The sequence below is a fragment of the Artemia sp. Qi Xiang Cuo genome, chromosome 8 (assembly GCF_049724085.1).
Source record: "Artemia sp. Qi Xiang Cuo chromosome 8, ASM4972408v1, whole genome shotgun sequence".
NCBI classification, from domain to species: Eukaryota; Metazoa; Arthropoda; class Branchiopoda; order Anostraca; family Artemiidae; genus Artemia; species Artemia sp. Qi Xiang Cuo.
In genome coordinates, this window is record NC_142801.1 from 23,297,241 (window position 1) to 23,323,658 (window position 26,418).

The 26,418-nt window shown below is 35.5% G+C and overlaps 1 protein-coding gene across 2 annotated transcripts in view; it reads right to left on the reverse strand.

Annotated features, from left to right (window-relative positions):
- Hr96 (Nuclear hormone receptor HR96) overlaps positions 1-26,418 on the reverse strand; it is a 50,825-nt gene that overhangs the window by 12,442 nt on the left and 11,965 nt on the right. For both annotated transcript variants that reach the window (XM_089092894.1, XM_089092893.1), the window contains exons 4-5: positions 20,777-20,966; positions 2,432-2,632 (exon numbers count right to left, since the gene is read on the reverse strand). In XM_089092894.1, the coding sequence (XP_088949020.1) occupies positions 2,432-2,632; positions 20,777-20,966 (391 nt within the window). The remainder of the gene's footprint in view (positions 1-2,431; positions 2,633-20,776; positions 20,967-26,418) is intronic.

Here is a 26,418-nt window from a genome sequence, read left to right on the forward strand (position 1 = left end):
AGTATTCTAATCTTGGTTTGCACACTTATCTTCCTATTCTTCCAAACTTTTTTTAACTGTGAAAAAACACCCTGAGCCTTGGCTATTCTACTTTTAACATCTTCACTACTCCTACCATCTTTATTAATAACAATACCAAGGTAAGTGAAGCTGCCCAGCCGATCAATCTTTTCGTTACCCAACGTCACCTTTTCATCTTCACTTATTCCTAGCCTTAGTGACTGAAGTCTTCTTAACATTAATTTTCAAACCTATTCTCTCACCCTGAATAAAAAAAAACCTCTACAAGTTCATTCATTTTGCTCACACTTTCTAACAATAATGATTTTCACACTAATGATTCTCAATTCTGATAAATAACATCATAAACCAATTCTCTTTTATTAAATCATTTTTCATAAGTGTCCCCTTTACCCATTTGTATGTTAATTTTCTTTTATTTCTTGAAACATATTTTCTCACGTACCGGATCTCAAGGTACAGTCCCTGCGAGCCAGGGGATTTCGAAGAATCTCTGTCCACATATCTCTATTCAGAGCCTATTTTCTTGGTGGAACTTCTCTGTACTTGTTGGAAGGGACTGATCCAACCAAGCTCTTCGGGGACTTGTTCGGGTAGTTTATTCAAGCTCTTCGAGTAGTTTATTTGCTTGAGCTAATCTTTTTTTCTGTTCTGTAGAGAGTATATTACACTCAAATATACAATGAAAAACATTTTTATTGGTCATCTTACATAATCTGCAGCGAAGGAACGGCAGAGATTGAATATGATACTTGGAACAAATAAGCTTGATAGCTTAAAGCAGCAGTGTTTGCACGGTCACGGATCCTAATATACATCGTAGGATGGAGGTTGGGGGGGGGGGGGGGGGAGCAGGAAGCCTCAAAAACCTCAAGTAAGTAATTTTTCTCTGGGAAATGTGTGGTTTCTAATCGTGTCACAGTCTTTTCATTTTTTTTTTTTTTTAGTTCCATATTAGAATAGGCATTTGCTGACACCCTCAAGGGACCGTTACTTGGGAGGAACTCAGAGTCAAGCCTGGAATATAATCAATTTCAGGTAGTACGAGAGCTGAAAATAATTTAAAAAGGACTATTTCTTTTAAAAAAGAGACGTTTTGATGACACAGCAAAAAAAAAAAAAAAAAAAAAAAAAAAAAAAAAAAAAAAAAAGACAGCCCCTCTTCAATGGCAAATAAAAAATGAAAAAAAATTTGTAAACTTACACCAAATTATATTCTCCGGACAATGACACTAGACAATATATTACAGTTATTATTTTGACAACAAAAATACAAGGGCATTTACTTCATACCTACAAATTAACTCTTATTTGTTGAAATAGAATCTCCTTCTATGACTTTATTTCATTTCTCATTTGTTTTATTCTCATAGCTCTATGTTCCATCATATTTTTATTTTATTCTTATATTTTCAATTTTATTCACTTCTTACCCACATAAAAAAAAATGTTACATCAAACACCAACAAAAAAAAAATCACATCAAAAATTAATTCTCACATGGAACATATAAGGAACACGTAGGCCACAACATAAATCATGAGAATTGAAAATTATTAAACACTTGAACTTACCTATGCTACGTCTAAGGAGAAAGACGTTCTATTAGTCTATGTTAGGAATTAATTCTCAAAGCAACTCTTTTACAAATCTGATTCTCTAAAAAAGAACTCAACCTCCTTTCCAAATGTTTTTAAAATGGTCACTTATTTACAAATAATTTATCTCCAAATACACGCAGTAAAAAAAAAAAGAAAAAAAAAGTCAATTGATTTTTAAAAGGTTCAACAAACTAAACCGCTTCATTTAAAATCAAATGCTGAAAAAAATGCAAATGTACTAAAAAATTACTTACTTTCTAAGAACTTTTAAAGGGTTGATTTAAACTACTTTTAAATTGATATATTTAAAAAAGATTAAATGTAAAATAAAGCTTTCATCTGTAACTATACTAAAAAGTATAAAATAACATACTTTCCAAGAGCTTTTAAAAGAATAAAACAATCCCTTTTAAAATCATATATTTTAAACAAAAAACAAATATAAAAGAAGATTTTATCCCCAAATGTACCAACAACTCTAATTTTTTTTTTTTAAAGGGCGGAATTACATTACTCTTTCTAAAATTAAAAACAAAATAGAAATATGAAAAAAACGAGAAAATTTGTTTTTCCATATTATTATTATTTTATTTATGCCCACTACAGAACAGAAAAAAGGTAGCGGAGTAAATAATCAAAAAAAAAAAAAAAAAAAAAAAAAAAAAAAAAAAAGAGAACACTTCACACAACTACATTACACGCACAAACTTTAAGCAAAATCATGCATAAGCCGTGTCAGCTGAGAAAAATACAGGTGCGTCAGAGTGAAACTCAAAATAATATATATTAAAAGCTCAAAAATAATTTACCTTCCAAGAATTTTTAAAAGGATCAAACTGAACTACTCCTTTTAAAATCATAACTTCTGTACATCCATCTTTCAACAATGCTATCTGATCCTCTTGACAAAAATCACGAAAGGCACTTATCCGTTTGGCCATTTTGATTATCCGCCTGATGGCAATTTCGGTTAAGTTGATTACCGTTATTAATTGGTGAGAAGATTCACCCTTTAAAGGAGAAGTACAACCATAAGATAATTTGCAATACCACTGTTGCATTATAAATTGTTAGAAAATGACGCCTTAAGCTTATATACACTAAGGTACAAGTGCAGATCTTTAGAAACTAACTGTCATGATGACAAATATATCATTCTTCTATCAGCTGCGTATGATAGGCAAAAAAAATCTATCTAAAAAGTCAGACACTTTTGACAGCAAAAAAAAGAGAAAAACTTCATTACTTATTGAGTCGATCAGGCTTGTATTCACTCCATTCTGCTATATGGATGCAAAAACTAGTCGCTAAAGGCGGAAGCAGAAGGCTTACTCAACATCCTTGACCAAAAGTGCATGACAGCAGTAGTAAGTATCTATTGAATTCTGGGACTTTATGTTCCTTCCGGTGTATTTGTCCCACTTTACGTTCCATGGCACCTTTCCAGTGCATGTACCTATGGATCTGGTTTGGTGGGTATAATCTGGTTTGGTGGGTATAGTCTAGTTTGATGGGTATAGTCTGGTTTGATGGTTATAGTGAGGTTTGGTTTTTAGGGAGTCCCCGCCTGTTCCTAAACATTGAAAAAAAGATAGCAGTATGAATGGGGGATTCCCCGCACAAATTTGTTTCAACTCAAAGTTTTTTTTCAACCAGACTGTTTTTTTTTCGAGCTAATACCTGTTGTTTAGGCAGCTAATCATAGAGAATTGCTTAACAATTCGTCATTGAAACCTCGTATAAAATGTACATGCTTTGGAATTTAATCTTCATTATGTTTTAACACATTGATTATAGTACACTACATATTATTAACTTTGAAAACAATGGATATTTCTATTTTCAATGTGAGTACACTTTCATTCTTTATTTCCAAAAAAAAAATCGTTTTACTAGTAAATTCAAATTTCAGGGGGACTTAGCCCCCTCCCCTCCAACAACACAAAGCTTAAAATATGATGCGTATTTTCAATAGAAACGGCAAAGCATGCTTTTTTCTATTATGTAAATAAAATCTCTCCTCCACAGCTATGTTTACAAGTTTTAATTGTTTTGAAAAACAGTTCTTTATCATTCAGAAAACAACCTTTTTCCAAACGGGCTGTATTTTTCTGGTTTGAATGAAAAGCTTGCGTGTTACACAGAGAGTGAAAGTTTTGGGGCTCAAATTTCACAGGCTCGTTCTATCACAGAGATTAAAACCATATGTGTTTATAATTACAGAAAAGGGTCCTTTTTGGAACCAAACTACAACGTATCTGAAAACAAAAAGCTTGGTGATTAAAATAGGCTTTGTCTAATTTTAGCCAAAACTCAGAAGGGATAGGGGGGGGGGGGCAAGATGGAACAATGCTACAGTCTTTGTGTTTTTTTGTTTATTGGTGGGGTATTCAAAAGCGTGGATTTATGTTAAATAAATTGTTATTGTATGCGCGATTTAAGAGTTTACTTTTATGGTCTAATTAAACGAAACGTAGTTGATGAAATCAAAAAGGGTTTAACAGATGATTAAGTGGCTTTTATAAAAATTTAAGACAGGGAAGGGGTCAATGTATGAATTCTAGCGCGTTCATTGTAAAGTGAAAAAAAAAACAAAGTATTTCTTCATTAAGGAATTTGTGTATTAAGCTGAAACTTTCGGAGTTAAATAAATGATTCTTGCATGCGTCATTCAAGAGTTTCTGTTCATGACCAAATTAAAAGAGACTTAATTGATGAAAGAGTAAAGGGTTTAGCAGATGATTAAGTAACTTTTATAAAATTTCAGATCGGGAAGGGATCAATGTATAAATCCTAGTACGCTCATTGTAAGGTAAAATAACAAACTATTTCGTCATTAAGGGATTTGATTATTCAGTTGGAACTTTCGAAGACTGCTTAAAAGGGAAGGTCGATTTGCATGAGGGTTTATTTGAATGGGATATATTTACATGGGGGTTGAGGGCAGTTTGTCTCTAAAAGAGGGCTTATTATTACATTATTACATTTTTCTTCTTTTTTAAGGCGGAGGAAGATTCTTGCAATTACCCCCCTCCGGAAAAGAAACCAAGATGGAACGAATCCACACTGATGCAACCCGCAAGACCCTCCATCATCAAATATGCTGGTTCAATTATACATGCTCTAGATAATCCAATGGCCATGCAACTTTCAATGCAAGGTGCCTTTCATGCCACTGTTACCTCTGCGCAAACCTCGACGCAGCACGGGGAGAAATTGGATAGAGAGTGGGCGGCTTCTCATAATGCCTCGCCAGAGCCTACTCAAGATAGTGAAGTTGCCTTCCTTCTTGCTTTGCCAAGAACCTCAGGTGTGGAAGTCCAGTCAGAATTTTTAGGTATATATATAATTTTTTTTTTCTTTCCGTATTTTCAAAAATAAGACAAAATTTCTCAAGTACTTAACTTTTAATGAGTAAAACTTACATTTGTTTCTAAACCATTTTATAATAATGCTATTTTATTGCCATTAACCAAATTAGCAGTATATAAAAGAGTGGTTATAACACAGAACTAGCAAATAGCTTATCATACTTTTCCTTAAAACTTTACCTATAATTTCTCTTTGAAGCAATATGTTTGCTAATGCAATAATCCAATTATTTCTTTAAAAAAATCACTATTTCACACTTGATCGTACAACAAGCTTTCTTAAACTAAGATATGTTTTTACTCTTAGCTTCGCGCCTATTTAATCCTATTACTAAAATTATCTATCGGGAAAGGTTTTATGTTAATCAAGCAGGTATAAATTTGAATGTTAATCGCTCGCTCCGGGAGTTTCAAATAACAGGATGTTTTTTATCTTAGATATTAACACAGGAAAAATCGCATAAATTGTTTCAACAGCACATTTCTATCTGACGCTGTTTCAGCAGCACGTTATAGGCTAATAGAATATAGGCTAAGGGCTTAGAAACGTAATTTCAACCTGTAAGAATATTTTAGCGTGTAAGTGTGTGCATGCGTGGGTGTGTGCGCATGTGTGTTGTGTGTGTGTGTGTTTGTGTGAGTGTGTGAGGATGTTTAAATGTGTGTGTGTGTGTGTGTGTGTGTGTATGTGTGTACGTGTGTGTGTGTGCGCGTGTGTGTGAACGTGTGCGTGTGTGAGTGTGTGTGTGTGTAAGTGTGAGTGTGTGTGTGTGTGTGTGCGCATGTGTGCGTGTGCTATTAACAAAATTTGTAATTTATTATGCATTCGTTTGATAAATAATGCTATAAGCAAAAAAAAGAAAAGTGTGTTATAGTTGTGATAAGACTTTCGTCAAAGAAAAAAAACTTAATCCATTCATTTTCTAGTTTCAAGGGGAAGCTGCGAGAATTTCTGCCTTCCCAGATCCGGGATTTCAAAGTATCATGGGTAATTGTCGCCTCTCACCGGATGATGATGTTAGTGAAGGTACGTTATTTTATATCCCCCTGGTTTTTCAATTTACAGCTGATTAAATGGACAATCTAATGCAAATTTTCGGGCCCAATTCTTCCGCTGGCATTCTTGATAATAACTTTACTTTATGTCAATAAGATTCTGTAAAGTTAGATGCAGGACTGCACAATAGTGCTATGTCCTAAGACCTGCGGGACTTTTATTTGCTATGGCCGGTTCTTAGTCTCCTAGAAACGTACAGGACAGATACTAACCCCCCCGGGGAAAAAGCGATTGTCGAGGGCATTATTTAACTGACACTGTAAATGTTCTCTAGAGCAATACTGTCCTACCACGAGCACAAAGAGACGTTCATATTCAGCCATGGGGGGGCCAAGGGTGGGTTAAAGCATCAGTGATTCAAAAAGTTTATTTATAAATGGAAACATCCTCTGATATGGTTTAATTTAAGTTTTTCAACTGGCAACCAGACTTTTTACCCAGGTCTAAATGAATTTGAAGAAAACTTTTTCAACTGGGTGAATAAACTAATTTCGACTTTGAATAGGCTTAACGAGAAAGATAGTGGATCAACCATTTTATACATTGAACGTCCTGATCTGAATCTTAATAGATTGAAAAAAAAACTTCATTTTAAGGGGAGCGGTTAATCTAAAAATAAAATGACATCCAGATTTTATAGCAGCCAAAGAGTTTCAGAGCTTTGATTTTGAAAAAGGACTGCAACATTTTAAGCACGCGTTCTTGATAGGAGTCCATAAAACATTAAAAAATGAGTCAACAATGAAAATTCTCGACGGATTTGCTCGTAACGGCGGAGACAATTTCCCTAAAGTAAATTTTGACTATTTAGAGGGGAAGCATCCAGTGTCCTTTAAAGAAATAAGCATATTCGAGAACGCAAATGAAATTCTTGGGGTGGGGGGGTTTGTTCTCCAGTATGACACTGAATTTGTAGATGGGGGAAAAAAACCAAATAAAAAAGGGGTTTTGTACTCAGTGAGGACACCAATGGTGGATAATGTTAAAAATTGGGTATGGGTTATTTACGAAACTCCCAAAGATGTAAATTCCTATGTTAATTTTTCTCCTATTACAGCAGTAAGTTGACTCCTTTCTGACGGAAAGAAAAAAGGCAAATGCCTTTATTGTCCCATGTACCTCATTTAGACCTGAACGAACATTCTCGGATCACATGAACACGTGCGAAATTCATGGCAACCACCGAGTATATATGTTGGCAGAAGGCAAATATATTTTACAGTTTAAGAATTTTCAAAAGTCCCTGCTACAAGTTGATAAAATATCTTAGGACAGTGAAACATGGCTAATTGAGATATCAGACACTTCAAGACAAAATATAGTCAAGGAACACAAACTAGTTGCATGGTCCTACTGACACGTCCGTCATGATTCCAACGTTCAAATAGAGTTGGAAGAGTTCTTTTTTGCTATGGATGGGGAGGGTAGCATGGAAAAGTTATTGATAGCTTTAATAAAAACAGCAAACGGCGCAATTTCACGATTACGCCACACCAACTATCCAATAACATGGTCATAAAAAGAGCAGCTAGCACTAGAAAAGGGGACGATTTGCTGGGTTTGTAGGGATGCTCTTGCCCCAAAAGACGCGGTTCAGGATCACGACCACCTTATTGATCCCAATTCAACGGGGAAAAAGTAACTTTCGGGGGTGGGCTCACAATTCATGTAATTTAAAAAATTAAACAGCAACTTTTTCTTCCGGTTTTTATACATAACTCTAACTATGATCTGAAGTATTTGCTTCCAGCATTCGCACATCTTCAAAGAAATGAACTAGTGGATGATGAAGCTTTACTAATAGCCAGATCTAGCTACAAAATCATTCCTAAATTATTAGAAAGACTTAATTTCGTGGAATTAAAGTTCAAATTTTGTTGAAGAGGATTTTGAGTACAGAAACAAAATTCGCTCTTTACGTTATTACAGTTTTTTCACCAAATATTTGAGTAAATTAATTCATGTTCAGAAAAACGATGACGGTTGCAATGCTTTCCCCCCTTCTCAAGCAACAATTTCCAAATGATTTATATGATTTATTGACGGTCAAGGGCATCTATCCTTATGTTTTTTATCGTTCCACTTTAAGATTTACAAATGAAATTAGTCCTCCAATTTATTCGCGTATTATTGGTCTTATTAACTATTTGCGCACCCCCGAGATCTGATTTTTAGCTAAAAAAGAGCGGACGAAGAGAAGGTGTAAACATGGCTTCTGATACTGCTAGTTGCGTATCTCGAGTGACGTGTTGATCCCGTCACACAGTATGAGTAAAAATGTGGATACAACAAAATAGGAGTTTAATCTCGATGTGGGCTATTATTTTTCATCTCCTCATCTAGTGATGGACCTCATCCTAAAAATTAGTGGGGAAAAATTGGGCTAATCACAGACATTGATCAGCACCTGTTCATCGAAAATTCAATGAGGGACGGTTTTGTTTTTCATGGGGATTGTATTTTTGAAACTGATCCAACAGGAGAGAAGACGGGGACAAAATCAGATATAGTTTTCCTTGATATGAATTCTCTCTACCCTTCGGCCATGTCCCATTCTGTGCTACCTTGCGATGGCTATACATGGCTCAATGACCCTCAAGCCCCCCATTTCCCAAACTTTGGTGATGACCGTGTTGAGGGGAATGGCGCAGCGAGATGGTTTTTTTAAATTGATGGAGATATACCAGTTAAACTTCACGATTCAGTAAAAGATTTTGTTTTCCCTTGCATCAATAGACCTGTGACTAAGGACTCTTTGAGCCCTCGCAATAGGCGTTTAGTCGAGGTGGACGGATTGCATTGGTCACCTTCAAAACAAAACTTATTGCTGATCTTCTCCCAAAAAAAGATATAGTTGTAAGCCACGTGGATTGAAAATGTCCGTAGATAAATGGCGTCAATGCCAAACAGGTTCACCAAGAGCTTGAGTTAAGCCAAAAACAATATTTGAAATCGTTTTTATACACCATTCGAAGGCTACGTTATGAAGTACAGCCAACAGCCGACCCAGAAATTTATAAGCTCTCTTGGTAGTTGGTTTTCAGTAAAATCTGAGTGTTTGCAATAGGGATCGTTGTGACGTTATGACCGACCCCGAGCACTGAGTTCTAATCATTTTCGACATAAACTTTAGTTCTTTTGTGATCCGTGGTACGGCCAATGTGAATTTTCGTAGGAAAAAAGACGCAGGGACCTGAATAAAAATAGTGCTGTTATCAGTGCGATCTTGGAGACCCGAGAAAAGCACTTGTTAGAATTCTACTAACGTGTGGCGTGGGTACAGGGACCGGAAAAGTAGTACTTAGAGAATAGCAATGGTAAAACATATTTTCTATTGATGTAACTTAAAAATTAAAATCTAATTGATGATTTGGCGCACGGTGAACTTATCAGTTCACGGATGGACTACACCAATTGGGGTGGTCTTTACCCAGAGCTAGTGAAACGTCGGGCGCCAAATCAGCTTTTATTTTTTAAATCAGAAAAGGGAAGCGATTTCATTTCCCGAGGTGTGTTTTTAGATTTGAAAGTGTACTTTAGCCTAACACATAGCAAGGACATCAAGAAACTGCACTAGAGAGTGCACGTATACTGAGTACACAAGAGTATGGGTTCTAGCTTCTATCGAACCTCTATTGTTCAAAATACCATGCCACAAGTCAAATTGTTGGTAATTCGATCCCTCAAATACAGAAACTTTACTGTAAATATAGAAAATGCCATGAGTACCATCTCCGACAAGGTCTATGTTTGTCAAGACGGTGTGACCACCATCGCCTTGGTCACTATTTAACTTCAGACCGGGCCGAATGTGTTACCCATAGGGAAAGTCTCGGTTTGAATAGTCCTGTAAATTATTTCCTAAAACCTTTGGAGGGGGCCTCACGGCCCAGGGGGGGGGGGGGCCTCGCGGCCCGGGGGGGGCGGCCGGCAGCGCGGGGGGCGCACCGCCACTATCAAAGTTATCTCTTTTTTTACTTAGAGCAGATTTTTTTTGTAAAGTTTCATTAAAAAAAGTGATATTTTTTTCAAGTGCTTTAATCTAATGTTGTATTTTTTCTCTATAAATAAACAAAAAAAAAGTGAATTTATTTAAGTGTTTTTTCTCAGTGTGCCTATGTAAATGTTGTATTTTTTTATTATAAATAAATTAAAAAAAAGTGTATTTTTTCATGTTTAATGTGCTTTTTTCAATGTATTGTTACTTTTTTTTATATATATAATAAAAGAAAATATGATTCTTTATTCGTCCTCTTCTTCTTATTCTTCTTGAACGGAGTAGTAGTAGTAGTAGTAGGGAAATTATTTAGTCATTAGACAATTATGGTCTACAGTTAGTTGTCCAGGTGAACTGTTGAAGGGAACATGTATCAATTTAAAACACCATTCAGATCGTTTTTGTGTGGACCGTCAATGTCGGGAAAAACAACACTCTTAACTAAAATAAAAAAAAAATGTGATAAAATGTTTGCGGAAAAGCCGAAAAAAATCTACTATTGCTATAGTATTTGGCAGGAGTCATACGATAAAATAAAAGCAATTGCTGCCACCACCATGGGATTGGTCCAGATACAATTCGACCGATCTGGCTGAATCTATTGAACAATGGTCCCAGGAAATGTTGCAATTGTTCACTGTTCGCTCTCATCATGAACAGACTTCCGTTACTCTGGTTCTACACAATCTCTTTCATCAGAGCAAATGTATGCGAACACTTGCTTTGAACTGCACCTACTATATCATCTACAGAGTTGTTCGTGAATCCCGCTTACCAATAAACTTCAAAAAAAAAATCCATCCATGGGCCCTTAAATTTCTACTTTCTGTATAAAATCAGGCAACTAATAAAACCCACGGTTATATCCTATTGGATCTTAATAATAATAAATCCGAGGATCTACGTGTAGTCATAGATATTTTCGACAATGAAATTACAGTATATCTCAATGTAGACAATTAAAAGACCTATTAGTCATTATTATGACACTGAAGAAACTACATGAAAATAGACATTTGTTTTCAGTTCTAAGCACTTCAAAACCTCCGCTTAGGAAAGCAATACTCAAACACGGTATTGATAATTTCATTGATCTAATATCTGAACTTTTTTTAAATTTTACCGAGAGTAATGTTCAACTGCCAGAAGTAGTTAAAAAACAGACAAAGCAACATCGGTCTTTTGTACGTACATGGTCATATAAAAAGAAAGTAAGAAATTTTAAAAGAAAATGACTTCTTCAGGCGGGCAGTATCTTTTTCACAATTTTACTGCCAATAATTGCAGGACTTGTAATTAGTTTTATCTCCTAGGATGGGCAAAATCTTATAAATTGACTCAAATATAACTCATTCTCTCTACCGTCGAACACTTTGAAAACAAGCTAAGTAGGTTCATTGAAAACGAGAATACTGAAGATGATAAAAAACTGCTTTTACTTCAAGATGCACTTCGCCGAGTGGACAAACACAAGTCGTATCGATCGAATCCCATTGCTGCTGCTGATCCCAAAAAAGAATCCCCTCTTCAAGTATCTCCTGCTGCTGCTGCTGGGAAGCATTTGAATGAGGTTTATTTGGTTTAGACCTTTTTTACAACTGTAAATAAAATGCCCCTAACATAGCGAGAACAATGAACGCGACTATTAGTCTCTCGCATGGAAAGTGATCACATTCAAGTTGAGAGCAACGGGAAAGGGATTATAATTCAGGGCAAGAGCTATAATCTACTTGATTTAATCTATGATATGGTTACAAATCGTAAAGGACTATTATCATTTGACACTCATCTATACAACTTTCTAAATACAATAAACTTCCCCAAAAGTCTTATTGGCAATAGACAAATTCTAAAAAAATTAAATGAACATGCATCATCATCATCATCAACAACATTGACACCATTAAAATATGAAGAAGAAAAAGATTTTAAATGAATTTTGAAAAATACTAGCAAATCACTAATAGCGAGACAAAAGCGAAGACACATCAAGTCAACATCACTACCACCACCTTAATCAACCACCAGGATACCAAAGGGAAGTAGGCGTTGCACAACATGTTTACGTTCAAAATGATTGAAGTTCTGAAAGGTGCTTATAAAAATATTGGTGTGGTGGCAAGTTTAAGTTCCCCCACCACTCTTTCCAAATTCACTGGTGTTCAGACTAAAAGTGTACAAGACTATCTACAAAATGAATCAAGTTACACTGCATAGAAATAATAGACTTCGTGCCAATCAATATCGAAAAACTAAAGCCTTTTACCCATTGCATATAATGCAAGCAAATCTCCTGACTCTAGATGAGCTTCAAAGACGTCACAATACACCGTACAAGTACTTTCTACTTGCAATCAGTGTTTTTAGTCGCTATGCATATGTAATTCCATTGCGGTCAAAGAGAGGTGTTGAAGTTGCTCAGGCCATAGAAAGTATTCTCAAACATGATTCATATAAAAAAAATTCAAACTGATCACGGTAGTGAATTTGTTAACCCCAATGTTGTAAAACTACTAGAGAAATATAGTTCACTGCGCTATCAATGTCACAGTCCTATAGAAGCTGCATTAGTCGAACGATTGATAAGAGCTATTCGACTTTTAATTTCCAGATATTGTACGTTGAAAAATACACCTAATTTTATTCCTGATTTTTAAAAAATCCTTTTGAGCTACCATCAGCAACCTAAGCGGACATTGACCGACCCAACATCGAGGGAAGACTTTTATGTGGAGCATTTCACAATTGAAATCTGCTTAGAGAAATCTACCAATGAATCAGCTGTACCGAAGAAAAATATAGCCTATTCTAATGATACCGTTCGAATTAATAGAACAAGCAATGATGTCAAAAAGAGGAATTACTTATGGTCTTAAGCACTTTTTAGAGTTGCAAAAATCCTAGACATTAAACCAAAAACTTACCACTTTAATGGTAAAACATCTGAAGACACTTCTGGTCGCCCTTATAAGTATTAGTTGCTAAAAACTAAATATAACAGAGAAATCTATAGAATTGAAAAGATATTAAAGGGTCTTACTCCCAGAAATAGGAAAAAGCAGCTAGTTCGGTCGCTACGATACAACTCTGATTTTGAATCTTGGATCGGTGTTGAAGATATTGACAATGTCTCATGATTTCTATACAATATTCATGTCCAACGTTTCCGATCCTCTCTACAATGACTTGAATACGTCAAGTGATTTTTGGACAAAACTCTCCCCTGCCGTCAAATTTGACGGCGCGTATGAAGGGGCTCTTGTCGACTGTATTCTTAAACCTACATTTGACATCCTGAGAAAGGATCGTGTGTATGATATAAAAGTTATACCAGTCGACTGGACTAAGAAAGGGTTGAACTATGTCGACTATGATTGGGCTGAATCACTTAAATCTAGTGAATATCCACATGCCAAATTGAAATATATTGAATATGATAATATGGGAGATTTTTGTCGTACAATCAATAGAAAAATCTCATATTGTAGGAACGGTAAATTCTATTTTAATTTTTCATTGGAACAAGATAGGATTTATATTACTTCAACTCTTGACACTGAAATAATTATTCTAAACGATAATATGAGACACGTTCTTGGCTTTAAACAAAACATTATCATTGGGAAAAATGCTGACGCCGTTTACGGGATGAATCGAATTTTTTTTCCTGATTATCCACCGGGTTTTGCTTCAGATTCTTTTATATATCTATATGCATCATTTGTGAAAACATCGAGATTCGGTAATTCAAATGTCCCCCTCCTGTTTGCTATTGAACGAAACAAAACCCATGAACATGTTCATCACTCTAATTTAAAGCATCTTCAGTATGTTCTTGTAAAGACTTCTTACTTGAAACTCTGTCAATTTACAGTAAGAAGTAAAGTGAGTGATCCTCTAGCAATAACAAAAGGCTTAGCAGTGAGTAAATGTCGTGTTATAGCTATTTTTAGCAGCAGCACAATCAACTAAAATAAAAAATGGAAGAATTAAATTTGTCTGCCTTGATATCGATTACTATGTTGGTGCTTTGGGTCCAAGTCAAATAGGCAGTGGATTGGATTGCTACAAGGGGCGAACTATAATGTCTGGCTATGGTCTTGGTAGCTGGTTTGCTAGGCTATTTCTTTCTGCACTACCCCTTGCCAGAAAATATCTTGTACCTGCTGGATTAAATTTTGCTGCCTCCACACTACAGGACTGGGGGTCGGGCAAGAATTTCAATGAGAGTGTTAAGGAGAATATTAGATCTTCAGCAAGAGCCGTTGGTGAGCAATTAAAGTCTCGACAAAATGGGGAGGTGTTGAAAGGGACGTGTTCGTGTCATTCAGTCATCAGTCTCCAGCCGGGCAGGAAGCAAGAGACATCAACAAGTACTTTGAGGACTAAAACAAGTAAGACCAATAAGCAGCAGAAGAGGAAAAAGAAAAAGATTATTAGATCAAAGAAGAATTTCTTTTCTTAAAATGACTTATCTCTCCCACCTGGAATCACACACGTCATTCAGGTCCTCATTGAATCTACTAAATGCTGAGAATTTTAATGTCAGTGTCAAGTATAAGTACTATGAGCAATTTCATCCCCAAAAACACCTCTCGGAAAAAAGTCACGTTCATATATTTTCCAATGAAGACTATTTCCTTGATTTTTCACCGAAATGTATTTACTTAAATGCTTTGGTGAATACCAGGTAGGAGAATACAACTCCGAACGCCGGCGATGGTCTCTCCTATGAAAACTGTATTCTACACAACCTATTCAAACAAATTAATGCATTTATTAATGGAACATTGGTGATCACTAGCAATAATTTATCAAAATATGCAAGATACATACAATTTATGATGATGACACCAAAGGCTTACAAGGAGTTGAGAGGACAATCATTAGGCTATGAATATCGATCAGGTGTTGATACTGACGGTGAGTTGACTGCTGCAGTTACCCAGGAGCATCATCTAGTTGGAAAATTAAATCATGAGATATTCAATATATCCCAATGGCTACCCCCCCAAACTCAAGATAGATATAAAGTTACAGATGACACCATAGAACTTCATTTTGAGAAAAACACTTCCCGCAGAACCTGATGCAAATTTCGTTATCTCATCGGCTATTCTCCACGTCCGAAAACAACAGGTTATGAGTTCTGTTGCATTCGCAGTGGAAAAGCTAAGAACCAATGGTAACAACATTAAACTTCTTGTCCCCCACACAATCACCAATCAACGTCACATTGCCACCGGCTCTTGTAGCTATAGTGATTCATCATTTATCAATAGAGAAATCCCATGAAAATTGGATTTGGCCATTGTGAAGACTGGCAGTGCCGTTGGATCCTGGACTGATTCCCCTCATGATTTTAATTTTTTTGGTCTACCTAGCCTCGTGTGTAAAGTGAATGATTTTCCCCTTTATGCTCTCTCATTTGACGAAAAATCCCATAGAACTTTGTACGAGTATACTATTCAATCCCTTGATCATCACTATAGACTATTTGAAAATAAAATAACCGATTCAATGTTTTCAAAAAATCAATGGGCAGTCTTTTTGGACTTGTCTGGTACAAAGGATATAACCAAAGTAGGAAAAGGGAATGTAGGTTTAGAGTATACATTCGCCAATTTTCTGACTGATAGTATCACCCTAATATCACTGATTAAAATTGAAATCTACGGGGAATTTGCACCCAAAGGCAGTGTTCTAATAGACCTTGCGCAATGAATACAAAAAAAATAATCAATGTATTTGCTATGGATCCATACATATCTCGCTACAAGTCCTATTGCATACCTTTGGACTTAATTGAAAAAATTACAAGTGTTAACAATACCCTTATCATTGTTAATAGCAGTCCATCGACTTTGAAGACCGGTCATTGGCTATGCATCTTTCAAACAGCGAAGAATATTGAATTTTTTGATCCTCTTGGCCTATCGTATAAATTCTACGCTCCAAACATCAGCAACTTTATTGAAAGCAGTGGGAAACCCATTATTCAAAATCAACGAAGAGTACAGGATTTAACGACTAAGACATATGGTTTTCATGGACTACTCTCTTTCTTTTTCGTATGTCGTGGCTGTACCTAAAATCATTTCCTCAAGATTTACGTTGATCTGCTTGAATTGAACGAACTTCTAGTTGAGATAATACTTACAAGTTTATCTAATATGTATTCTATTGCCCTAATAATAAAATTTTCTAAAAATGTATGTTAAATTGTTTATTAATAAAAAAAAAATTATATACATTATAAAATGACTTTTATACTCTTTAGATTTCATCCGCTACTACGTATTTGTCGAAACAACTAGTGCAGGTAGATTATCTGAATTCACAGTGCACTGATCCTGATGTAGTGCAATGTCAGAGTCACATTTTCTACAGTAGAACGTGACTTCACTCTTGTCATATATTTTTATATAGTTAATGATACTACTTTCATTCTTTTTATAGCATTAACATGTTTAAAGTTGCTTATTTGAAACAATTTCATAAAAAGTGTCCTCAAATGTCAAATAACATTCTGTCACACCCAAATACAAAACAGGGGGTTTATAATCATAAAACCCATTGTCTTCACAGCAATGACGTAGAAACTATATTCTTTTTTTATTCCAATAGTTGAAACGTTGACCCGGTTCCTCCTCCCAGAACAATCTAAAACCACGACGATACCAATCTCGTAGCAATAAACTAAAATCACGGTTAGAATTCTTTCCAATCATACCGGGATATATATTCTCCCACTGCTTACATTTATCATAATGACAATTGGAGCATAGGTGTCCTCTAGGATGAGAGTCACACACCTCTTCAAGACAGGAATTACAACCTTTAATTTGTACAGCATATACTCTATGCAATTTACACGGGTTGCATAATCTACACTTTTCATCATATTCATCAATCATTGTGCAATTCTCACATCATGACTAGCGGCCCAATACTAACATATATAGCTGGCATGCATGGAACATCTCTTCATTTGTTGAAGCTCTCACTACCATTATAAAACTGAGATAGCAACAACAAAAAATTTACTGGGATAGAAAGAGAGAGAGAGGAGTAAATTGTCTCTAAACAACATATTTTTCATGAAAAAAAAAGTCCTAAATTTCAAAACTAGTTTTTAAAATCCAATACACAACATCGTTTTGGTGTGTCGTGGTCAACATATCAATAAATTGTGTAAATGCATTTGGACCACGACGTAGAAGCTTCATACAATAGTCTAATGATGGAGAATCAGTTTTCATTATATCGACAAGCATTCCCCGAGAAAATATCTTCCTTTGAATAGACAACTCTAGAAAATTGTCATCTAGAATCAAACGTTTTCCATAAGAACTAGATTCCTCATGACTCGCTCTTTCTCGAATCTATCCATTTTTTAGAGTCCTAACTCTCTCACAATCAACTTCAGACTAACTAGAATTTATTCTACTCTAAAATATATATTGTAGTCTACCATGGAAAGAAAAAAAATACCATTGATTTAGAAACAATTTTATTGAACAACATCACAATAATAATAATAATAATCACTAATGCCTTTCGTAATAATATATGTATATTGAAGGGAAATTTACTACTGGCCAACGTTTCGTTAATTAGAGGATATTCCCATTTCATGCCATATATGATTTCTCCAGCTACGGAAATATTCCAACTTGCGTATCACATCCGGCATACATAGTGTCCCATTTAATGCATAGTCTACAGCCAGTAGTTATTTTCACAGCCACATTGGGTACTCGTATATCGTTGCCGCTGTTGTCAGCTCCATCATTAAGCTCGAATTCTGTAGATGTACCATCCATTTTTTTCTCCACTAATATCTTCGGAAAAAACCATTATCTTTGAATTCAATTCTCTTACTAATATGAATTTTAAAGAAAACCATTCATTTTATTAAAATCCCAATCATCAATCAAGTTATCGTATATGGAGTAACCGCCGCTCTCTGATTGGGTCATAAAAAACGGATGTTACCTTGAAAAACCAGTTTGGTTGAGTTATATAATTTCATGCATACCCACTAAACATGTTTGACTACTTTATATCATATCAGTTTTTTAAGAATGTACACGTGATCTCATGATGTACATTCATTGTGCAATTGACAAAAAAAACAGAAAAAAAAACCTGTTTGAGGACATTATATTATTACGACCAAACTCTCAAAACATGCTTGACCACATTATACACTGCCAAATAACTAGTCTGGTAATCTGCCAAGGAAAGGTGCCATGGAATGTAAAGTGGGACAAATACACCGGAAGGAACATAAAGTCCCAGAATTCAATAGATACTTACTACTGACAGCCATTTGATGCCTCAAGTTTAGCCAAAAAATAAGCAACGAGCACCTAATGCGAATACGCCGTCTGAAGCTTTCATTATCCAGTATCAAGAGCAGACAGCTCAGATGGTTAGGGTAGATTATACAGCGTCCAAGTGACTAGCTACCCACCAGTCCTTTTAATTTAAGCCATCTTCACAGTGAAAGAAAGAGCACAGGGGTAAAATAAATCCTGGGATGCCACAATGAAGACATACATCCAGTTTTGGACTGGGTTCCGAAAGCAAGGACGCAAATGGGATAAATAATGGTTGGAAACCATCCACCCCCAAACAGTAGACCGAAAATAATGGCAGGGTATGGTCCAGCGTATTCTTGCTGCCAAGTTGGGCTGAATAGCCTGCGCCTCGTCTCGAGTACAAGTAATTACATTTCTTGAAAATGTAACGAACACTTTGCAATTTCCAAGAGAGACATTCTTTTAAGTGCTCAAGAGACTTTCTTTTCGTCTTGACTCCCAAACCAAAAATTACGCATACGTCCAATAATCGTTTTACCGTTTGAGATCGACTTGGATGAAATCATTCCCTTATATGGCCGTGTACTACGGACGAAAAGCAACCCCACTAACAAATTAAAACAAAGAAAAACTGCTGAACAGAAAACAACAAGCTATACAGGGCTTTTTGAGTAGGACTATGGAGTTTGTGAATTACCAATGTCGATTCAAAGCCTTAGAATTGGAGGATCTTCAACCTTCGATACGAGCTTTTACTCTCAGTGTCTGAAGATTAAAAATACTGCTTTTTAAGATTAATTATACCAGCAGTATTTATATAGAGTGATATTCAACCAATCAAAATAATATGAAACTTACAATTTGTTTAATCCTTTTGTATATTTTTTTTTTCGCTCACACCAGGCTCTCAGGCTAAAAAATAAGAACACTATTATCTCTAAATGTAATAAAGAATAAAAAGGACACAGTTTTTTCCTCCTGACATTCTTTTTCCCAAAATACTCGTTTATCTGACTGCTATATACTTTCATCTTCGTTTTTTAAGACAATTACACATTTCTCGTTACCAGACAGTTTTTTTTTAAGTTTTCACAATATTTGAAGATAACAGACTTTTTTCAAGTTTGTTTTAATTTTGGGTAAATTTTTTGGGATATCAAAGTAAACTTTTTCATAATTCACTCTAACTATGCACAAAAACGACCAAAAAATTTACTAGAGTGGCATTGAAACAATCAGAGGCATTTCATCGGCTAGACTCAGAGCTTGTTTACTCTCGCTGGCTCCCACTCCTGCTCCAAGAAATTTAGGGTCTTTCGCTCCATTTCAACTGCAACCTTTGCAACATAGGAGAGCAGAATCTAACACTTCCATTAAGTTTTGGAAGTAAAACATCAACTCCAGCACTTAAATATTATATGGCAGAATCGGGGTTTTATGATACCCTGGATATTCACCTACAGTGGCATTTCACCAATCACACGGGCATTTCATTAGAGTATGTGCGATTCTACTATACTTCTATACTCCTGACTTTGACTCATAGCTGCACTAGTTTATACTCCGGACTCCAATTCAAGGCTTAATTATTGACTAACGCAACGTCCGGCTTAAGTATGATACATTAAATTTAGGCAGCCTTTCAATGTAAAATTCAACATAATAGCGGTATAAAAACAATCAAGAGAAAATGACCCCCACCCTTCATTTACCTTGGGGCTACACTGGTGCATCGATGGTTTAGTTACACGTACAATTTATCTGTCCGTGTCTTTAAAAAGAGCATGATTGTTCATATTAATTTTACACAGAGACAACACAACGACATTAGATTTGGAATACGAAACGAAATGGAAATACGATTTCGTCAGGATTCTCTTTTGCCTAAATAGATGATAGAGTAAGGATGTATAGTTTACTGTTTACTTAAGCTTTTGTCAACTTTTTTTTTGGATGTCCAACCTATCCTTCAGACAAAAGCAACAGAAGAGAAGAAAAGAGAGAGCGTGAGAGAGAGAGAGAGAGAGAGAGAGAGAGAGAGAGAGAGAGAGAGAGAGAGAGAGAGAGAGAGAGAGAGAGAGAGAGAGAGAGAGAGAGAGAGAGAGAGAGAGAGAGAGAGAGAGAGAGAGAGAGAGAGAGAGAGAGCGTGTGTGAGACACCCTACTCCTAATATAGTTAAAGATCTCCTGGCGCCAGAGACATCCTTTGTGTCCGATATGTCACTAATACCCCAAATTCTTTCTATCTCACTCCTCTGTACCGATTTTCTGCAGTCTCTCTCGATATTTCTCCCAGTTCTACCTAAAATGGCCTACAAGCAAGGCCTTATCCAGGGGGGGATGGTAGGGGGGACAATATAAAGATGTAATGATGAAGTTAAATTGATATAAGAGAAAACTCACCTCAAGAAAAACTTCATCAGTCAAAGGTGCAGTCATTTCTTGATTAGCAACGATCAGCTCGTTTAACTTGGCCCTCTCGGCCTCGTTTAGCTCCCTTTGAGAAGAAGCAGACAAGCCAAGTCTATAAGCTTCACTAAATTCAGCTTCAATCGCAACATTTAAAATGACATCAACACTTGTTGGAGGAACACTGAAATAAATTGACTCATTTACTAAATCCAACAGTCGTAAGCTCACGTTTGTCAGTTACAACAGTAACCTTACAATACACTGAATGGTTGGATTAAAACGAAACTGCATTATCATTACACATTAATGAAAAGTCGTGGATCCAGATAAACATCACTTTAAAAATCATCACATATTAAAATCCCGCTAAGATTTCTAAACTAGATTTCTAAGCTGGTTAAAACTTGGTCGATCAATCTGTTCCAATTCTCTGCAAATCAGTACTTGCATATCTCTTCCGACATTCCACCGGATCATTCGATATGGGTGTTGCCTGGTTGCCGTGTAGCTTGAACAATTTGTAATTATTAGGAAAGTATTTATTAAGTCAGCTCTATCCCTTCGAAACTTCACGCTAGGTCGTTCTAATCATTGCATCTTATGGCTGCATATTGCCCGTCTTTGAATACTTTCAATCGACGACCTGTCGGACTTAGTTGGTAGATATTAACATAACAAACAATATTCCACAAAAGAATTTACGAATCACCCGGATATTATTCTAAATTTATTTATATTGGTATGTTTTTTTTTAGTGTGAAGCCAGGAATCCGCAATTTTTGTAAAGATCAAAGCCTGTTTACGAAATTTTAATTTATTATTGAAATACATTCCTAGGTCTTTAGCTGCCTTTAACTCCAAGCACTTGCAGTGCGTAGATAATCTAATAGTAACTGAAACTCTAAAGAACGGGATTTTGATACCAATAGAAACATCCAAAGAATCAGATTTTAATGCTGATTTCAAATATATAAGTTTCATCAACTTTAGTCTTACCCATCAAAAGTTACGCACCCGAGAAAATTTGCCTGATTTTTGACAACAGGGGGAAAGACCCCATAAAAGCTACATAACCTTAATGAAAATCACACGATTAGATTCAGTGTATCAGAGAACCCTACTGTAGAGGTTTCAAGCTCCTATCTGCAAAAATGGGGAATTTTGCATTATTTGCCAGAAGAAAGATCACGGATGCGTGTTTATTTGTTTTTTTATTCCAAGATGATCGTATCGACCCAGTGGTCCTAGAACATCGTGGGAGGGCTCATTGGAACGGAAATTAACAGTTCCAGTGCCCTCTTTAGATGACAAACGAAATGGACGGTAACCAGGCCCCCTCACACGCTCATATTTTTCCCAAAGTCACCCGATCAAAATTTTGAGATAGCCATTTTGTTCAGCATGGTTGAAAATATGATAACTATGTCTTTTACGATGACTTAATCCCCAAAGTCTCCGGAGGGGGGGGGGGCTGAAAGTTATGAACTTTACCCAATGTTAACATATAGTATTGGTTATTGGGAAGTATACAGACGTTTTCAGGGGGGATTTTTTCTCGTAGTGGGGGAGGGGCTCGGGTCGGGGGTTATGTGGGAGGATCTTTACATGGAGGAAGTTTTCGTGTGGGAAGGGACATTGCTATGAAGAGTGCGCCCGATTTCCCAGCATTATCTAAAAAAAAAGGATCAGAAATTAATTTTCAACTGAAAGTAAGGAGCAACATCAAAACTTAAAACGAACAAAAACTATTACATATATGATTGGATTCGGCCCCTAGTCAATACCTCGCTATTTAAGCCAAAGATTTTTTAGTACTTTTCATAAGAGCTATTTATTCTAATTAACGGCCTTTGTGATTAAGAGGTCATTTTTAAAGAATTGGAACAAAATTCAAACTAGCGTAAAGAGCGAGGTATTGACTAGGGGGCGAACCCCCTAATATACGTATTAAAAATATAAAAATATAAAAGTTCGTTATGCAAGTTAATTCGTAAGTTATGTATATTTATTACTAAAATAAATAAAAACGTTCGTAAATAAAATTAAACAACGCTCGAGAAAGGCATTTAACCAAATAAAAGCAAAATTAATATGCAAATTTGGTTTTAATTATTCATGTACGGTGAGCCAAAATCAAAACCTGCATTAATTCAAAAACGTTCAAAAATTAAATAAAAAAACAAGTTTTTAACTGAAAGTAAATTATAATCTTAAAAAGCAGTTTTTTATTGTTTAAAAAAAATAGAGTTGTGAGAAAGTCAAACTTAAGCGCAAAGAGCGAGGCGTTGAGGAGGGGACAGCCCCTTTCATATACGGAATAATTTCTGTCCGTTTTAATTTTTAACGTCACTCCTTACTTTCAGCTAAAAAAAAACTTGTTTATTTTTATTTAATCGATACAATACGTGGATCCAGATGGAGATATGCAGACGTAATTTACCGAATAAGTCTTCTCAATGTTAATAAACATTGCCTCAGAGCATCAACATCACCTTTGTTCGTATGAACTAAACATCCTACTAATATATCTACCCTAACACTACGTGTTAGGGTAGATATATTAGTAGAATGTTTATGTCATTGTCAGCAGGACTTTTTTTTCTGTGAAACTTGAAATCCTCCACGAATACCTAAATATTGATTGCTTGACTGCACCCGCCAAGTCATTTATGAAAAATAAAAAAAAACAAGTTTTTTTCAACTGAAAGTAAGGAGCAACATTAAAACTTAAAACAATCAGAATTATTACGTATAGAAGGGGGTTGTCCCCTCCTCAACACCTCACTCTTTACGCTAAAGTTTTTTAGTACTTTTAAAAAAGCGTCTTATTTTTCTAATTAAACGGCCCTTAAAGAATTGGGACAAAATTCAAACTTCAGCGTAAAGAGGGAGGTGTTGAGGAGGGGACAATCTCCTTCATATACGTAATAATTTCTGTTCGTTTGAAGTTTTAATGTTACTTGTTACTTTTAGTTGAGAAAACTTGATTTTTTAATTTAATATCTGATCTTTTTTTTAAATATTGCCAAAAAATCTGGCCCATCTCCACGGAAAAATCCCCCTCCTCACGGAAATATCCTCAAGACTAGGCAATTCAATCCCGGTGAAAATTTACCCTAGACAATTACTCTTGACAACTCCACGCGTAAAATTGAGACGGAGAAGAGAAAGCAAGACATAAAAAAAAATTATATAAGAATTCTCGCAAATTCCCCTAGTGAATAATTTCCCCTGACGAGTTCATTCCCCATGGAAAATTCCACCGTGGAAAAAATTCCAGCCGAAAATTTGCCTCCCTTCACCCGAAAATGTATGCATTCATCCCAATAGCAAATACTATGCGTAAACAATGGACAAATTTAATAACTTAAAGACCTATCCCCTGGTCTGTGGGGGGATATGTTATACACAAGGGCATAGTTATTGGGCCTTTTAACTATGATGAACAAAATGGCTATCTCAAAATTTTGATCGGACGATTTTCAGAAAAAAGGGGCGGGAGAGGGAGCCTAGTTGCCCTCCAATCTTTTTAGTCACTCAAAAAGGGCACTAGAACTTTTATCTTCCGTTCGAATGAGCCCTCTGGCGATATCCTAGGACCAATGGGGCGATACAATCACCCCTGAAAAAAAAAACACGCATCCGTGATCTTTTTTCTTGCAAAAAATACAAAAGTCCACATTTTTGCAGATAGGAGCTTGAAATCTCTACACAAGCGTTTTCTGATACGCTGAATCTGATGGTGTGATTTTCATTAAGATTATGACTTTTAGGGGGTTTTCCCACTTATGTCGAAAATGAAGCACATTTTCTCAGCTCGTAACCTATAATGGGTAAGTCTAAACTTAATGAAACTTATATTTGAAATCAGCATAATAAGATGATTCTTCTGACATGTGCATTGGTATCAAAGTTTCTTAGAGTTTTGATTACTTATTGAGCTGGGTCGCTTCTTACTTACAGTTCTTTACCACGAACTGTTTGATATACGAAACAAAAAGGGCCCAATCACCTTCCCAGAGGAGCGCCAGTTGCAACATAATAAGACCAGGAAGTACGACTCCCAGCAGTCGGCAGTCAAAATAGATGCAATCAAAAGATGGACTGTTGTTAGCCTTATTGTGAAAATCATTAATAACTTCAGGAATTCGAGTGCCAATTGTTTTTCCTAAGTCCGTTTTGTTCCAAAATTCCAAAAGTAATTTTGGAGAAAATAAATCTGTACTAGTTCCATCAAAAGTTTTTCAAATATCTTACAAAATATGAACGTGTTCGCTATTGGCCTCTAATTGGTCATGCAAGACTGCTGTCTGTTTTATCCAACAGTTTTATAACAGATTCTTTCCCAAATTTTTAGATATTTGCCAGATTCAAAGCCTAAGTTAAATAAATAGTCGATATTATCCTTATAAGTCATATCTAATATTTTTAAACTTCTGAAATAACTGGCAAAACCATCTCCTGAGCTGCTCTCGAAAACAGGATCAACATGGAAAAGAAGTTCAGTCTTATTTTGGTCTTGTTGCTCTATATTACCTTCCCAAACTTCCCTTAAAATTTATATGTCAATATTAAAGAAATTATTTATTTTAAATTTTAAATTCTTGCTCAACCTTCTTAAGATCATAGGCGGGTCTGCCTTGTTTGCCTCTTTTTTAAATTCTTGATCAGCATGCCTAAGACTCTAGGCAGGCATGCCTTTCCAAAAACTAACCTGACAAGAATGTGTCCAATAAGAGAGGCATTCATACTCCTGCCATTTACCCGTGCCCCAGCCATTTAAACATTTGCCTCTCAATTACTTGGACTATCTGTCTTGGCTTTTCTCTGTCTACAAATACCCAGCCCAGTCTTGATGCAACCTATTGCCCAAAATACTTGATAACTTCAATTAAAGAAAGTACATTAAAAAGAGTATTCTAATTTCATTACATGTAATTTAATTTGATTTTATTAAAATGTTCTTTAATATTAATAATATTAAAGAAATTATTTATATGTCATCCAAATATTATATCTTCAAGAGTTTTTGGTAACTATCTCAAAGTGTGAAAATTGTTAGTTATGCGTAATAGCAACGAGATATGTTAATGGTTTGGGCTAAAGACTGAAAAATTACGAAATCACTTTAAACAAAGGATAAAAACAATCAAACTATACTTAAGCAATATATACAATATTTTTAGAACAAATTAAGATATAATGATCTTTCCAACAAGTCCCCCTTGCCTTTTTATATAAATCCAACATATGCACGAAGTTGTGAGTTGAAGTGACAGAGAAACTTTATCAAGCGTACAGTCTCGAACAAAATATTCTTGGTTAAGCATTAATTTTTTTCTGTTGCAACTATCTTGTTCCCAGGTAATTAATTAACAAATACTGGATATTTGGTCAATTAATGTAAGTAATGCAACCGGAAAAATTTGCTATCGATGCTGTCACTTGGTCTCTAACTAGATACAAGAAAATTATATCAAATATATATATAAAATCAAATATTATATCAAAATTATAGATAAAATCAAATATTATATCAAAATTATAGCTCGAGGTTTGGCTAGCTTCCAGTTCTAAAATTTCCTTTTAAACCCCACGATGCAAGGGATCGATGATGCTTCAAAGGACAATAA